At 45.8% G+C, this 16572-nt stretch overlaps 1 protein-coding gene across 1 annotated transcript in view; it reads right to left on the bottom strand.

The window, feature by feature from the left end:
- Positions 1 to 14379, bottom strand: part of PLXNC1 (plexin C1) — a 72880-nt gene extending 58501 nt beyond the window's left edge. Inside the window, exons 1-3 of the mRNA XM_074870760.1 lie at positions 13429 to 14379; positions 2380 to 2502; positions 865 to 999 (exon numbers count right to left, since the gene is read on the bottom strand). Of these exons, the coding sequence (XP_074726861.1) occupies positions 865 to 999; positions 2380 to 2502; positions 13429 to 14379 (1209 nt within the window). The remainder of the gene's footprint in view (positions 1 to 864; positions 1000 to 2379; positions 2503 to 13428) is intronic.
- Between the last annotated feature and the right edge of the window lie 2193 nt (positions 14380 to 16572).

Genomic DNA, 16572 nt, shown 5'->3' with positions numbered 1-16572 from the left:
GCAGGCTACAATGCTATGTTCGCCGCTGAAAAGTGATTTTATTGTAAATGAAGTGCTAGGTGAAATCCCGTCCAGCTAGAGATGGACAGCCAATCCTTATGTTTTCACTGCCATCTTCCCTGCTGCTGGCGAGACAAAGGAATTTGCTGAGTTGATGCTCAATAGCCCTGCTGCAGGACGCGCTGCAACAACTGCACCGGCACCTGGGAGCTGCTTTCTGCTTGACATGCAGCTCTGATGTGTTTGTGCAGTAGCTCCCAGTGATTGCTGAACTTCTTAGCCTCACTATGCATACACATTAATCACTTCTGATTGTGTTTTTGTTTGGGTTTTTTTTTTAGTCTATGCCTAACTGAAGACAATGAGAATTTTATGACTGATTTCAGCAGAACCAAGACTTCAAACCCATCTCTCAAATTAAGAGATTTCTCCACATTAGAAACTCCATAATTGACTAGCAAACCCTGGCCTATCAATACCTGGATTGCTAATTCAGAGGAAGTCAGTCTCCAAAGAGTCTACAAGTTTTGTTTGCTATCTCCAAGCTTGATTCTCCATGATGCCTCCAGGAAAAAGAGAAACAGAGACTCTCTCAACAGAATGACATAAAATAAGTATGGGATTAAGAGTGTTGCTGGATCATAGCAAGTGGGCAGCACCATGACAGTGGAAGCTCTTCCAAGCTCTGCAGAAGTGCAGGCCAAACTTAGACAACATAACCAGATATTAAATGTAAAGCTGGTAACTGCAGTTTGCATATTTAAGGTCTAACTCTGACCCAAACTGATGCTTCACTTACAAAATCTTGGCAGAAATCCTTAAAGCAGCAGTTTATTTTATTGTTTTATTTAATATTGTGCTTACCTTATTGGCAGAGGACAGATAGATGTAGTTATTATCTACTGGATCAAGTCGAAGTTTGGGGAAAATGGAGGTTTCTTCCTTAATTTCATATAAAACCTCTGGGCAATTAGATTCCATATCCTCATTAAGAATAGCCTAAAACACATGAAATTAAATTATTCACAAGTCCTTTTATTGATCAGTCAGCACTTTAAACAAAAGCCTAATCCAAATAAAAGCCTACATCAGAGCTTCTGAGATGATTTACTGTGCCCTGATTCAATTCACCTACTGCACTGGTTCTCACACTGCAGAGATAAAGACCGCCAGAACAGAATTTCAACAAAATCCCTGTCAGATACATTTTGCACTGAATCTGGCACTGGTTTAGTGTATGAAACATCTCTCCCACCGAGTATCTTCCTGACTGACGCAGAAACTGAATGTGGAAGAGATGCCTATATCCCAAAGTCATGTGTTAAGTACTCCTATGAATGAAGAGGAAAGTATTAGCCTTCAGAAAACAAATTAACATTCAGACACCCATAATGTAAAAAGGAACCTACACAAGTTACTGACTACTGTCTTAGGATACAAGTTTCTTTGTGGCTTCTTTGTGAGCACACATCTGAGGTGGTATTCCTTTTCTTACCTTGCCCAACTCTACAGTTTTCTGTCACCCTTTGCACAGAATTCAAGAGAACCAGACACCACAGAAACTTTATTTTGCAACTTAATAAGCACACCAACCTTGATATAAGGTTTTCCATAAACATAACTAAACAAGGGAGATATGTTCATGATCTCCACTGTGCTAAGGAGACATGGAAGACTACAATTTCATTTTTCATTATCAAAAGCATAGTGAAATCAAATGGGCAAAAACTTTCCAAGCTCTCTGCTATATTCCTCTCCAACTGCCTGCTTAATAAAAACCAAAAATGAGAGTCATCCTTTGCAGCGTAGACAGGAAATGCACATTCTTGCAAAACCCAGAAAAAACCTGAAACATAAAAGACTGAAGGGTTGAAAAGTTTGATAATGAGATAAGATGACTTTCACTTCCAGGTGATTGATTTAAGCTAGCATAGGTCAACTATTCAGAAGCTAAGGCAAAATGAATCTTGACTTTTCTCTCTAACAGACAGCTATTCACATCACACAGATAGGCTAACAAACAAATAAATATGCTTCCAAAATCTAACAATATTTAATATTACTACTAGAAAATCAAAGCAAGGAAGGAAACAAAAGACAGAGTAACTGAGAACTCCACAGTACATAAATTGATACTGTGGGCATTAGCAGTTTAATGAAATGTTTCCATGAATTTTAAGCAGGGTACATAATTGTTTTTGAAAGTTATCTTGTTCTCCAAGTAATGATACAGCAGTTACTTCACAAATAAACAAAAAACCAACAGAGATTCAGGGGATTATATCTGTTTATAATACAGTGCCTAAACCAGGAAACATTTACCCATTTGAACACAGCAGCAGCTGATGGATAAAGGAAGAACTGCCACATTCAGCTTACCTTCAGTAACTGTCCATCATCTGTTCCCAGAAAGAGAACTATCTGATTCAAAACAACTGTGCCATAAACAGCCACTAATCCAGAGTGAATCAAGGTAGGTAATTTCTTGATTGATTGTGCCTCCTGAAAATCAGATATAAGAGAAAGCTATTACAAAATCATTCACCTATACTGCAAAACATTAAGAAAAATAAGAATCCCTGGAAAGATTCTCAGAGAACTCAATTTTAGACAATACTTGGGTAACACTTTAATTCTGACACAATTTCAGAGCAACATATCATTGGAAATGGCACGTGAAATGTGAAACTAGTTTTTTATACATGGCAACTGTTCACATCAGTGACAAAGATTACATTTACTGCAGCTAAATCACTAACTTTAGTAGGACACAGATTTGGTCTAACAGCAACAAGATACTTTGCAACAGAATTTCTCCTTCCTGGGACATCATGCCCTGGGCTTATTCTGAATTGCCTGTTCCTCTCAATGAAGACATGCTTTGCCATCACCTGGCTGCACCTACCACAAAGGCTACAGATACACTCAGCAGCCACTTTTAAAGGCATGCAAGTATTCTGGAGAAAGGAGGCACTTCAAACACACAACCCCCTTTGTGTGTGTGAGTGTGTGTGTGTGTGTGTAAAAAAATGTGGTTCTTCATCCTCCCCTTTCTGGTTTCCTGCTTTACACTACAGGAAGTTGAGACTTGTGTATTACGTAAATACAAAAATGAGATAAAGCACTGTAAAGTTCATGTTAGGGAGAACATAAATGTACCTGTGTGAACTTTAAAATCAACATGTTACCTACAATTCTCCATCTAAGTTGGAGGAAGTTGAGTGACAAACACGTGTAAACAGCTCATGAAAGAAAACATCATGCAGGAAATCCCTGTATCTTGCGGAAAGAAAAACCAAACCAAATAACCCCAACTGCAGACAATCGAGTGCTGAAAGTAAACCCTGATGTGTGAGAATAAGGTGAGAGATGTTCTCTGCCCTGAACTACCTACAAGCCCAGATATCTCCCTAGCAAGCAGTAACTCAGTTTTGCAGTCCCGTAATTGCCTTAAGTCAATCTCCATGGCAGATACTGCCAAAGGTGTGATCCCGCCTGCTCTCCAAACAGGTGCAATTACAGCCAAGCATTACCTCCCTTTCCCCTCTAGTAGTATAATGCTTTGCAGTGAGCTTAGTTAAGGAAATGATGTGCCTAGAAAATGGTCTGTAAATCCATCTACCTACCTACCTAAATTGTCATTTGAGTCATTCCCCTCATCACATGAACATGTGGCTGCACAGACACCAGTGCTGGCACAAAGGAGCAGCAGGCATGGAGAGGTGGGGGGCAAGAGCTCAGGTGGGACCAGGTCCTTGGGAACAAGCCCCATAGGTCAGCCCAGAAACTCAGGTCAAGGATGGATTCCTAAACCTACAGGAACGCTCTGAGTGCAGGAATCTATTTCGCTTTAATGCACAACACAAAGTGTGAGAATGGACCATTAAAACTGACATTTTGTAGAAAGGTGAAGGCATTTCTCAAAGTTATGAAGCAAATCCATAACACAGTAACAGCTGAATTCAAGTCTCTTGCATGCTAGGATGCTGGCTTAAACCCAAAAAGCATTTCCACATAGAAATACATTTTTTCTGAACTGCAATCCTAAATCAATTAAAATCTTCTTCAGTCATCTGAATTATTTTAATTAGCTTGCAAGAACAGCCACTTGGAGTAAAAGAAGACTTGATTAACTTTCATATTTAAAGATACTATTTTTTTTTTCATGCAGCAGGAAGACACGGGAACTGTCATGTACTGGCACAGAACTTCAGTAAAACCCACTTAGGCATGAGACTGCAGTACCATGGAGGTCTGTTTTAGATTATGGGGTGGGGAGGGAATGATTGCAAGCATTTTAAGGTGAAAAGAAGTTAACTCAGTTTTTTATTAGATCAGAGGGTAACGAAATTCCAGCACTGGTGCACACAATGAACCTTCACTCAGGCTGAGGAGTGAGGAGAGGAAGCTTCCAGGCTTTCATTTCCACCAGAATTAGGATTTTTTTTTTCCTGCAGTGCACCATGCAGTAATGCAAGAAAATGAACCACCCTAGGTTCCTCACAGACTCTGTACAATAAGATCACAGAAGAGGAGAGGACTCACCCAGTCTCTGAAAAGCTTTGCTGCCAGATTTTATTTTGACCCACATACCAGTAAAATAACTAGTGTCATATCAGTGCATCCTCCTCATCTGACTGAAGAACCAGTACTGACAAGTGTGGAAGCCTCCTCCCCTTGCTCTGCTTGCTAGAGGAAGGGTCAATGCAACATTGAGCTAATACAGATAAGAGGGGGAATTTAGATGGTGGGCAGTCACAACAAAAATTGTCTTCTCTTTTTTGCAACCTATTTCTCCAGCTTGCCCGTTCTCTCCAGGGTGCAGCTGCTGCTTTCACCCTTCTATCGTCCCTTTTCCATGTGCATTTATTTTTTTAACAAGCCCTTTTACCTCTTCCACTGTGACTAATGGTGCTACAGCACTGTAGGGCCTTCGCAAGCTTTTTCTTTCATAGCTAAATCCATCCTTAAAATGCTTTTACAGTCTAAACTTCCTTTATACTTGAAGAACCACTCATCTCCATGTTCATCTATCTGTCTATCCTGTAACATTTCCAGGGTCATATAAAAACAAGAAAAGCAAAAGAAAAGACAATACTACTCTAGGAGACTTTTCTTTTCTTTTAGTTCTTCAGTTCCACCCTTTGTTCTGTTCTATAATCCCCCCAGATCTTCAAGTGCATAGGTAAACCTAGAGATCTCCCTAATTAACTTGCATTTTGCTTTTAAGTTCACCCCACTATGCTGTTTGGTTATTGGCATGAAAGGTATTTATACTCATTTTCTATTTTGCATCTCATTTTCAGATTTATCTCTGCATGATTCCAGCTGCAGCAACCATATTCACACTTCTACTTTCTGTCTTGATTTCCTTCTGATTATTTCACATTGCGTGCCTCAGAGGGAAGGGCAACATTTTTAGCTCACGCAGCACTCATCATATTGCAGCTGGCCAAAAAGTAAAAAAAAAACCGTTTGAGCATCAGAGTGAATGAACAGATGCAGCTATACAAAAGGACACAAGACTTGTGCGAAGCATATAGCAATAGTCAACACTGGCACAATACATAGATGTTTTTCCTAGAGGGAAAAAAAATCTGGAATCTCATTCTTCTTTCTTAACTTCACCACCCATCAACCACCTGCATCAATTTTTATTATATCAGAGGGTAACTGGTACAAGCAGCAAGCCCTTATTAGAGCTAAGGAATAAGGAGATGAACTGTTCCAAAATTTTATTTCCATGAGATTTTTTAATTTGTGCACTGCATAGCAATGCTAGGTGGACAAACCATCCCAGGCAATCAGGCTGCAAAAAATCAGGGAGGATGACCAGGAAACGAGAGGGTCTTCACAGAGACCTTGCAGAGGCAAGATTCCGAGCCTCATGATGCAAGGCATGAGGGACAGTCAGAGGCTATGCTTGAGCAAGAGGTTGATGGAGATTCCTGAGATGGGGGAAGCTAGAAATTTGTGACTTCTTGCAGCATCAGAAACACTCCTTCTCCGCCCTCAGATCTGAGTTTACAGAATTCATAAAGTGTCCTAATAACCAATGAGGGAGAACAAGCTCCATTAAGGGAGGCTTTGAAACCAGCTGAGCTTGAACAGAGTATTAGCAGAAAGCAAGAGAAAGTGGTGGGTGACCATGGTTGGAGACTCCCTCCTGTAAAAACTGCTAAACCGTCATGCTATTACAACAGGTTTCTTTTTTTTTCTCAGGGGCCCCAACCCATTACGTTGCAGAGAGACTGACAATGACTTTCCATTCCTTGGATCACTACCCATTGTTGCACATCCACATCAACACCAAAGACATTGCCTAGTGCAGACCAGAACTACAGAGCTCTGGGGGCAAAGCGAAGGGGATGGGACCCCAGGCTTTGTTAACCCTACGGGGTCAGTGAAGCGTGATGCTCTTCTGGATTTGTGACTCACAAACAAGGAAGAACTGCCTGGAGATGTGATAATCAATGGCAGCCTTCACTATAGTAAGTATTAACTGAGTTGAGGATCCTGAGGGCAGTGAGGAAAAAACAGCAGAGCACAGAGCTGAAGAGCAGGCTCCAGCTTGTTCAGGGAACTGGTTAATGGGATCCCCCCGAGAGGCAGCTTTGAAGGAAAATGAAGCTCACGAAAGCTAGTAGGTCTTTTAGGACAACCTCCTCCAAGCACAAAACTCAGGGAAACAGACAGATGTATCAGCAGATGGCTCCTAGTTAAGCAGAGAAGTCATGATTGAACAACAATGCAGAAAAACAGTATGGAGGTGGAAGCAGGAACAAGCAACTAAGGAGGAACTACCTGGACGTGTAGGGATGGTGTTAGGAAAGTCCAAGCTCACCTGATGTTGAAACTGGCATGGAATGTTATGGGCAACAAGAAGAGCTTCTACCACCACATGAGCAACAAAAGAATAAACAATGAAACTGCACGCCAGCTGATTAATAGGTCAGGTGATTTACTGACAGTGGATGCAGATAAGGCTCTGACTTCACCGGCAATGTCTTATGGTCCTTTGTACCTACAGAGTTCAAAGAGGAGAGAAACTACCAGTACTGGAAGAGGATTAAGCCAGGCATCTCTTAAGAAATCTCAGCTTACAGAAATCTCAAGGAAACCAGATGGGATCTGTAGGAAGAAGCTGAGAGACTGTCTGATGACACTGCGAGGCCATTCTCTCATATTTCAAAAGTTGTGGAGATGAGGGGAAGTCTCCAACAACTGAATAAAGGCAAATATTGCACCCATCTTCGAAAAAAGACAAGAAGGATGACCTGGGGAACTACACATTGGTCAATCTCACTTTCTCCCTGGGAAAATCATGGAGCAAATCCTCTTGGAAGCCATTTCTAGGCACAAGAAGAAAGTGACTGGGAAAAGCCAGCATGGATTAACCAAGGGTAAATCATGCCTGACCAACCTGATTGCCTTCTGTGATGAAATGACCCAGTTTGTGGAGGAGGGGAGAACAGTGGATGTCATTGACTTTAGCAAGGCTTTTGACACCACTTCCCGCAGCACCCTTGTATCCAAGTTGAGATGTTACAATTTAGACAGGGAGACTACTGGGTGGGTGGAAAAACTGGATTGATCATCAAGCTCAAAGAGTATTGGCTAATGGTTTTTACTCTACCTAGACACTAGTTACAGATGGAGTTCCTCGGGGAACCTATCCTGGGACATGTCCTGCTCAGTACCTTTATCAATGACCTGGAAGAAGACACTGTAAGCTTCTGGGTTAAGCTTGTGGATGACATCAAAATGAGCTGTCATGCTTGAGAGCAGGGCTGCCATTCAGAGGGACCTAGATAGGCTGTAGGAATGGGCCAACAGGAATCCCAAGAAATTCAGCAAGGACAAATGCAAAGTTCTGCACCTGGGATGGACTAACCCCCTGTGATGGTACAGACTGGGGAACAGCTCTGCTGAAAAGGACACAAGGGTCCTGGAGGGCAGTAGGCTAAACAGTGTATCCAGGCAGCAGTGAAGGTTAACAGTATCCTGGGCTATATCAACAGCAGCATAGCCAGATCGAGTGATTATTCTCCTTTATCTGGCATGTGTTCAACTGTGTCTAGGATACTGTGCTCAGTTCTGGGACCCTCAGTACAGCACTGGTCTTGATTAATCAGTGGGTTCAGTGGTGGGCCACTGTGATGGTCAGAGCCTGGAGCACCTGCCCTATGAGAGAAGACTGAGGGAACTGGCTGGTTCAGCCTACAGAAGAGACAATTTCAGAGGGGCCAGAGAAACAGAGATAATGACACAAACTGAAACAGGGGAGGTTTCTAGTGGACAGGAGATTTAAAAACATCACTATGAGGACAACTAAGCAGAAGAGGTTGTCCAGAGAACTTGTTTAGTCTCCATCCCTGGAGGTTTTAAGATCTGACAGGACAAAGACCAGAGCAACCTCATCTGATCTCAGAGCCGACCCTGCTGTGAGCAGGGGCCTGGACTGGAGACCTCCTCCTCTGAGGAGGCCTCCTTCCAACCTGAACAATTCTGTAATCCCAAGGAAGCAAATCCTCTGTTCAAGAGCCCCCAGGCTCTCCAAAGTTTCCGCTAAAAACACCTGGTGAAGCCAGATGACTAAAAGCAATTCTTTTTCTTACCGACAATGTAAGAGTTTGCAAGTCTCCTATGGCTTACTTCCCACACCAAACAGGGCTAAACTGAAAATTCATTGTAACTGGATAGAAATATTCACTCTAGAAATCTGTCAAGCATCAGATGAAATACTAGCAGTCTGGTAATACACAGGAGATGACTTTACTACTAGCAAATTAATTACAGGATCAATTTTGATACCAAATGATATTTAGAAGTCTGTAATTCTTTCCTTAAATAAAAGACCATGAATCATTTTGGAATTAGTTACAACACAAATTCAAATGTCATTCCTGTAAATTAATGGCCATGATTAAACTGATGTGACTGTTGACTTCAAAATCTCATTTCAGTAGAGCTTATACCAGCTAAGATTTGTCCTAGGATTCCAAACGATGCTTGATAAATTAAGGGGCATATACCAACCCACATATTTATCACCCACTGAAAAATGCAAAAATTCAAGGAACAGACTGTTATATATCTTTACTTGCATTAAATGGCAGATGAAAAAACAACCAAGATAGCTTAGCATTCAGTAGCCATCACACCTACTTAGCCTTTACACATCATAAAATAAACACCTTAACATAAATTATGGCAACTTCTCTCTGTCTTACAGGTATATGTCTAACACTTTTTTGGATTTTCTCCCTGAAAAAATTGTAGAATCCTTTCCTTCCCATGCAACTTTTTTCAATGGCAAACCTAATTTCCAGATTTGTCACTGTGGTTTAGGTGACACCCTACAGCTCTCCTGCTGATGTTCTCTAATTTGAGCACTTCTCCAACTCATCTGCTTGGCTGTGATCCATAAGATCCTGGGATCTCAGAGGAAGATCTGAGATTCTAGTAGCTCCTGTTCAGCCGCAGAATAGAAGGAAAGGCCTTCTTAAAGCTCACTAGCTACTGGAGCAAGTTTGTGACAAATTCCAGCATTCCTCCTATGTACTGGCTAAGGAGCTTTGATTTCATAATTGTGATCCACCAAAAATGTTTGTTAGTGCTCAGTCAGGTTTCTGAAAAGAAAAGGAGAATGAGATTTGGCAAATTCACAATTATTAACTCAGGAAATTGTGAAGAAGATACTCTTACGTACATGCAGGTTATGCTAGCAAGTCCATTAATGCATGTACCTTGACAATACATGTAAGTAGATATAATCAAAACTAAGAGACTGGTGGATCAGAGGAAAACAAGCTGAATATAAAACTACAAAATGTTTTCAGAGTAGTTCCATCTATGACACCACTTGCCTCTTGCTAGTTAGGTATCATGTCTCTGCGAATCCAGTATTATATGTGTCCAGAATAAACACATCCAACTAGGAAAAAATGCTTTGTGCACACTGCTGCACAGAACGAAAACAGAACAAACTAGTTGTCATAGCCAGCGACTCCACAGAATTTGTAGCAGTCATATACTTTTTGATAAAGCTGGTAAGCAAGGATCTTAAAAATGACTAATTTTCAAAGACTCAAATCCAGCATTAAAACTTAATGAAAATGTCAGCGTTGGCCTAAGTAGCAATGTGAGGCTAAAGAGGTTACACACCTACAATGAGTTCTTACAGGATCCAGAGCAATTTGGTTCCAATCCAGTGAAGTACTCAAGTTCATGCTTAACTTTAAATGCACGGGCATGAAGATGATGGGACTGCTTATATGCCTAATGTTAAATATGCCCCTAAGTGCTTTACTGGGTTAGGGCCAGAAAGCTCGGTACCTTACAGGAATGAGCTTAGAGTAGAACATGCAGCAGTAGCATAGCAGGGAATTCAAGACCACAAATACCTTGGGCTAAGTCCCTCTTGCAGTGTACTATTGAGAAGCACAGTGCCAACACAGTGCCAATACAAGCAGCTGTGTGAGTGGAGACAGGTAAGAGGATGTCTTGACTAAAGGTAATCAGAATAACGACAGAAATCTGAAGAATTACAAGATCAGAAGGAGAACAAACTGCCAGTACTTCCTAACATATACTCTAACTATAAATTGTATTCCTGCAGTGAAAAAAAATTTGTATTTTCAATTCCTACATAAACTGACAGACTGTGTCCATGATCCATGTACCTCATAACATCACACCTGAGCTCCAGAATTCAAGTGTACCTAACAAAGAGGACTAAGACCCACAGCACCCTACAACACATGGAATCTGCAATGCAGAAGTCAGGCTAACGTTCAGCATGGTCCACCCACCACAAACACCATACAGGTCTTGCACTCCAGGCAACCATAACACTGCAACACATTCATTTGCTCAGTACCAACAGTGTCTTTAAAAGACTGGACTTTAAAGCAGATGCTAAGTACTGTTGCTTGCTGCCATTCCCACACATTGTACTACAATGCACTTGTGACAGCTCCGTGCTACAAGGCACTCCTTTCTGGCCAGAGTCACTGCTAGCTATTGCACATCCTTCTCCTACAAGCTGCGCGCTGAGGGACACGCTGAGCACCATCTTCCTGCCAGTTCTGAAGCCTGCGCACTTCTGTGTCCAAGAAGTGCATGTTCCACACTTGCAGGGACTCCCATGATTTGGTGAGAGACAGTAGAAGGATCCGGTCTAAAACAACCCAGAAGCAGCAACATATGGGCCTGTCATCTCCAAACCTACTCTGCAACAGCATAGCCTAACCTTCTGTAGTACAAAAAAAAATATTAAAGCTGAACTACTTGCATTTATTTCTATGTTTATACACCATAAGCACATATAATTAGCTAAAAAAAGGAGCCTAATTAGCCATGTAATGTTACAGGTCATATTACTAAACAAGACCCAGATGTCCTGCTATCTCACAAAATATTAAAATACCACTTTCCTATCAGTGGTAAACTGTAGTTATTGTGCCAAAATATCATGAGTAATAACATCACCATAGTTAGGGACATAATGTTAAGCAAACAATCCTTTTAATCATTTTTAAAGTTGGGAATTCTTCAGCATTGTACCCAAATTTACATACATTTCCAGGAGGGATGAGCCTTTCAGCACATGAAAGTAACTTTGGAGTCACAAGAGTCTGACTGGAATCTGACCAACCCTTAAACAAGTGGATCGTTGATTTTTCATATTCAGGCACTGGGAGGCAATGGGGACGGGGGATTGAGAGGAACACCGGTCAGACTGCCTCACCTTACCTGCATTATGTCACTCTATGAAATCCATGAGACTCTTCTGGAATTTCTAGCATGGAAAGTGGCTTTGGAAAGTGTTTATAAAGGATCTGCTGCCCAGGGAGGTTTCTTTTTTTTTTTTTTTTTGTCTTGTTTTGCAGGCTCAGAAAGCACCTCACAAAGAAACTCCACAAGTAATTAGGAACAAAGAATACAAATTAAAAATCCAACTAGCAAATAGGTATGTTGGGATGAGGATGAAATTTCAAATTCATTCATCAAGTTTGCCTTGTGAGAGCACAGTAATCATGCAGTAAGCTACAAACTGGCACTGGAAATCAGAAGATTGGCTCCAGCTCCGTTGCGAGAGTTTCTCTATTTACTTCAGCACAGTTGTTTCACCCACATACGGGGTTCTCATTCATAACTACATCCTCTAACACTGGCAATAGTCTTGCAGCTCAACAGGGAGATGAGCAGACTGAATCAGATGTGCCCTCCTGTAGTTTGGATTTGGAAGAATCTCGGCACTGCACTCTGCTACAGGCTCGATTTGGGAAGCCAAGAAGCAACAGTAAATCTACCGCACTTCTTTCAAGGAGCTTCCAACAAACTCCCAAAGTAACACAGCAAGGATTCAGGGGTTAAGCTGCAAAGTCCCTGGATGGTGAGGGAACTGAAAAAGGCCAGGCCTTGCTTTACAGTGGCTTGCTTGATCCCCTATAGTTCTCCCTGATACTTTCAGTGTTGTTCCTTTTGCCACAGTTCTGAAAACACTTCTTGAGTGTGACTTGAAAGCATGGATGGGCTTTGCAAAAACACCTTCTTCACCTGAGTTACATTTTAAGCTTCTTGAATTTCATTTTTAGTTCATTTCTTTACTAGCTACCAAGGCCACAGCAAAGCTGGTAGCCTTGCCCATCCTGCCCTCCATGTGCCCAGCTCACCCTCAAAAGGAGGAAGGAGCTGAAGAGAGAGTGTTACAGAAGTAGGTGACCAGGGGATCTCCATGGGATACCACTGCCTGTGAAAATGTAACCACTGCAACAACAAAAACATATTGCTGTCTGCTGCACATACGGGTTTGGGGGGGTGGCTGTGAGCCCTCTCGAGCAAGGCCAATCCTGGGAGGTTTGGGAAACACCTACCACCAAACAAGCAACCATAAATAACTAGTAAGCAATGGGGATAACCACGCACACAGCCCGGTGCACAGGAGTCAATTTGATGGGCTTTTTTTCAGTTCTGTTGTAGCTGCAATGACATGAGATGTGAATGCACAGAATAAGATAGGAGATGCTTTATCTAGGTTGTATGGAAAATACAATGAAGTTCAACTAATCCTTGGCAGAAAAGGGTGCCCTGAGTGAGGAGCCTGAGACTCAGGCCTGACCCAGGATGCCCTCAGCTGTCCCCTCAGACACGTCTTTCCCGAGAGGTAGGTGGGAAGGACACTGCAGGATCTGCTAAGGGATCAGCTTTTTAGAAACAGAAAGTGCTGGAGAAATCATCAGGGCTGATGGAGCCAGGGCTGATGCGCAAAGCCTGGCGCAGCTCTGAAGTTCCCGATGAACTTCATGTGCCTTCAGGTCAGGGACACCCCATAAGTCATGCACAGCAACACCAGCCACAACAACAACAGCGTCAACAACGGTGTGCAGGAGGAAAGCTTAGCAAAACGATGCCCAGACTTACACAGCTCTTCCCGTTCATGATGAAGTGCGTGGATGCACAGGCTTGCTCCTTCATCTCCTCCATCTCGAAGATGCAGACGGCGGTGGCGTTCCAGGCCTTGGCACTGTGGCTGTGGTTGAAAACACCCACCCACCAGCCCCGCTCGCCCTGGCGGACGAGGCTGGAGGAAACGATGAGGCTCCTGCACCCGCAGTCCAAATACACGTGCCCTTGCAAAGTAAGGCCACCCTCTGAGGGGTGCAGCTGGTGCAGGACAGCCATGCTCGGTGGCTCCATGTTGTTGCCCAACCTGGCCTTCAACGTGTAGTAGGGAAAGAAGAGGTGATCCCCCCACTGGAGCGCGTCAACAAAGTGCAAAGGCTCCTGCTTGCGCTTGATGATGCCCAGCTCCTCCTTGGACTCCAGGTTGTCCATGCTGCGCACCGTGATGACGGTCGTCTCATCCGACTGGGAGGGCTCGCAGCCCAGGCGTTTCTTGGGGTCGCTGGCCGAGTAGGTGGCCGCCACGGCCAGGTACCAGGCGCCGGCCAGCTGGAAGACGACGCCGGCGGTGGAGCCGTCGGGCAGGCAGCTGACCACCTCGCTGCGGTTAAAGCGCTGCCGGTAGGCCGGCCGCTCCCACACCTCGCAGGTGCCGTCCTTCTGGGTCCAGCCCGCCAGCAGCACGCCCTTCCCGCCGGCCTCCTCGTAGGGCAGCAGCAGGTTGCTGCGCACCCCGGGGGGCTCCCCGCAGCCCTGCCCCGCCGCCGCCGGCACGACGCGGCGGCGGGGCCGCAGCTCGGGCCGCAGCTCGTAGAGGCAGCTGCCGCCCGCCACCAGCACGCCGCTGCCGCTCACCTCGATGTTGTCGATGGGGGCCCCCGGCAGCTCGAAGCTCTGGGGGCCGCCGGCGCCCGCCAGCGCCGCCAGCAGGGGCAGCGCCCAGCTGAGGGCGGGCGGCGGCGCCGCCATGGGCGCGGGCTCGGCTCGGCGCCGCGGGGCGCCTCAGGCGGCGGCGGCGGCGGCGGGCGGCGGGCAGTGCTGCGCCATGCTGCGCGGAGGGGCCGGGCGCGCCGCTGCCGCTGCCGCCGCCGCCGCTTCTCCCTCCGCCGCGGCCGGGCTGCTGCGCGGGCGGGGAGTTCCTCTTTCGGGGCGGGGAGGAGGGGGTGCCGCTACGGGAGAGGTGGGCCGGGCTCCTCCGGGAGGGCTGCCGAGCCACCTCGCCGCCGTGCAGCCGCCGCTCCCCCCCGCCCCCGGCCCCGCCGGCCCGCCTCGCCGCGGACGGGGGGCGGCGGCGGCGCGGGAGCCCACCTCGGCCGCCGGGGCTGGGGCTGGGGGCGGCCCCTTCGCCGCGGCGTGGCGGGACGCGGAGGGGGGCGAGACCCGCCTCGCCTCCGGCGGGCCACCGCGCCTGGCCGCCTCCCCCGGCGGCGCCCGGTCCCTCACGGGGACCCCTCCGGGGCAGGGCGGCCCCCGCGCACCCCGCTCCGCTTCGGCAGCGGGCGGAGAAGGGAGGCGGCGCGGCCGGGGGTGAAGGTGCCAAGCGGGGGCAGGCTGGGGAGCGGCCCGCGGGTGGGTGCGCGGGTGGGCGCGGGGTCAGACTCTGCCGGGCGCCGGCAGCGCCCGCCGCTGCACGCGGCGAGCTCGGAGCGCCGGCTTACCCCCCCGCCCCCTCCGCACAACCGTCTGCTAAACAACACCCCCGGAGCCCAGCCGGTGGCCACACGGCGAGCAGGAAAACTGAGGTGTCAGATCTCTCGTTAGAGATCTCGGGGTCTGGCCGGGGGTAGAACAAAGGCTGCCGGCTCTCTCCCGCGCTCAGCAGGGTGGGCAGTAAAGCCCTGCCCTCTCCGGCCGCGCTGCTGCGGGATGGACACCCGGGCACCGCGCGCGGGGACACGACGGGCCGCATCGAGCGGCGCAGCCCATTCACTTTATTTCCCACTGGGTCGTTACTGGTACAGGCTCAACAAAAAACTGAGAAGTACAGGCTGCGTATGCAGCTCATGGTAAATTACAGTTCTGCTGAATTTTAGATGAAAAATAGGTTTGTGAAAGGTAGCAAGGATGCATTTTAGTGTTCTCTCTTGGGTGCCTCTGGGTGGGGATGGGCATAGGGCCCATTGCCACTCTTACTGAGAAGACGACGTAATGTTCAAAACGGAGAGGCCATCTGACCCTCCATTTACACCGCTTTTATCTTAAAGTAGCTTTACAGCAGGGATAAGTGGAACTGTAAAAACTAGAACAAAAGTAACCTGTATAAGTGAGTCCAGTGCGACATTTTCAAGCAGGAAGTGCGACATAGTTAGCAAATTATTATCTTTCTCCATTACTGTACCCAGCAGCAGTTATTGTGCAAGAATTGATACTGCTCTGGTCAGCAAAAATATTTGACCATCTTGCAGCAATCAGCATCTAGGACAAATATTACTGCGAAATTCGGCACCTTCCACAACTCATCTGCTTATCTCTTATACAGTGACTCAAAAATGTGTCCAGAATCTGCAAAATGTAGCAGAGGATGTGGAACAGAATCATTGCGCAATTTTTCTTCTCATCAGATGCAAAGAGATGTTCTACATACTAACAAATACTGCCTGCAGCTCCCCGTGCAGGACTGAACTTCTAGTCAACATGTAAGCAAAGTAAATCCTCATGCCAATATCACCAAAATAGATTGTGTACAGAAATGCAATTTATACAGCTTTGCGAGGGAGGCTGAACTTGTCACGCTGGAATGCATTATACACTACCTTGCCTTCTAGTTGCTTTCCAGTGCAAGTATTTCCAAAGCTCTTAGTGATTTACATCTTGCTCATCCTATGAGGCTAACCAGGAAAGCACACCAACCTTCTATCTGCAAGACATCTTTGGTCCTGGCCACAGAGCATGTCCAGCAATAGGTTTCCTTCTACAGACATCCCTCCCTTTGCAAAAATCACCAAGCTCTGCGTTTGTTGGCTTTCAGGACTGACCAAACGGCCTGTTTCTCAGGCTTTATGTTTAAAATAAGCCACATGTACTTCACCGAGTGATTGATTTGGTTAAATGGGTGAGGCCAGGCTTGTTTTGTCTTAGAGAACAGCAATGGATCCTAAGGCTGCAGACTTCTCTGACTGCCAAAACAGCAGTGTTCTGCTTCCAATTTTGCTTATTCTAGGA

This window comes from Strix uralensis, chromosome 5 (genome assembly GCF_047716275.1).
Source record: "Strix uralensis isolate ZFMK-TIS-50842 chromosome 5, bStrUra1, whole genome shotgun sequence".
Taxonomy (NCBI): Eukaryota; Metazoa; Chordata; class Aves; order Strigiformes; family Strigidae; genus Strix; species Strix uralensis.
The sequence above is the reverse complement of the archived record's forward strand: the minus strand, read 5'-3'. Positions and strand labels throughout refer to the sequence as shown.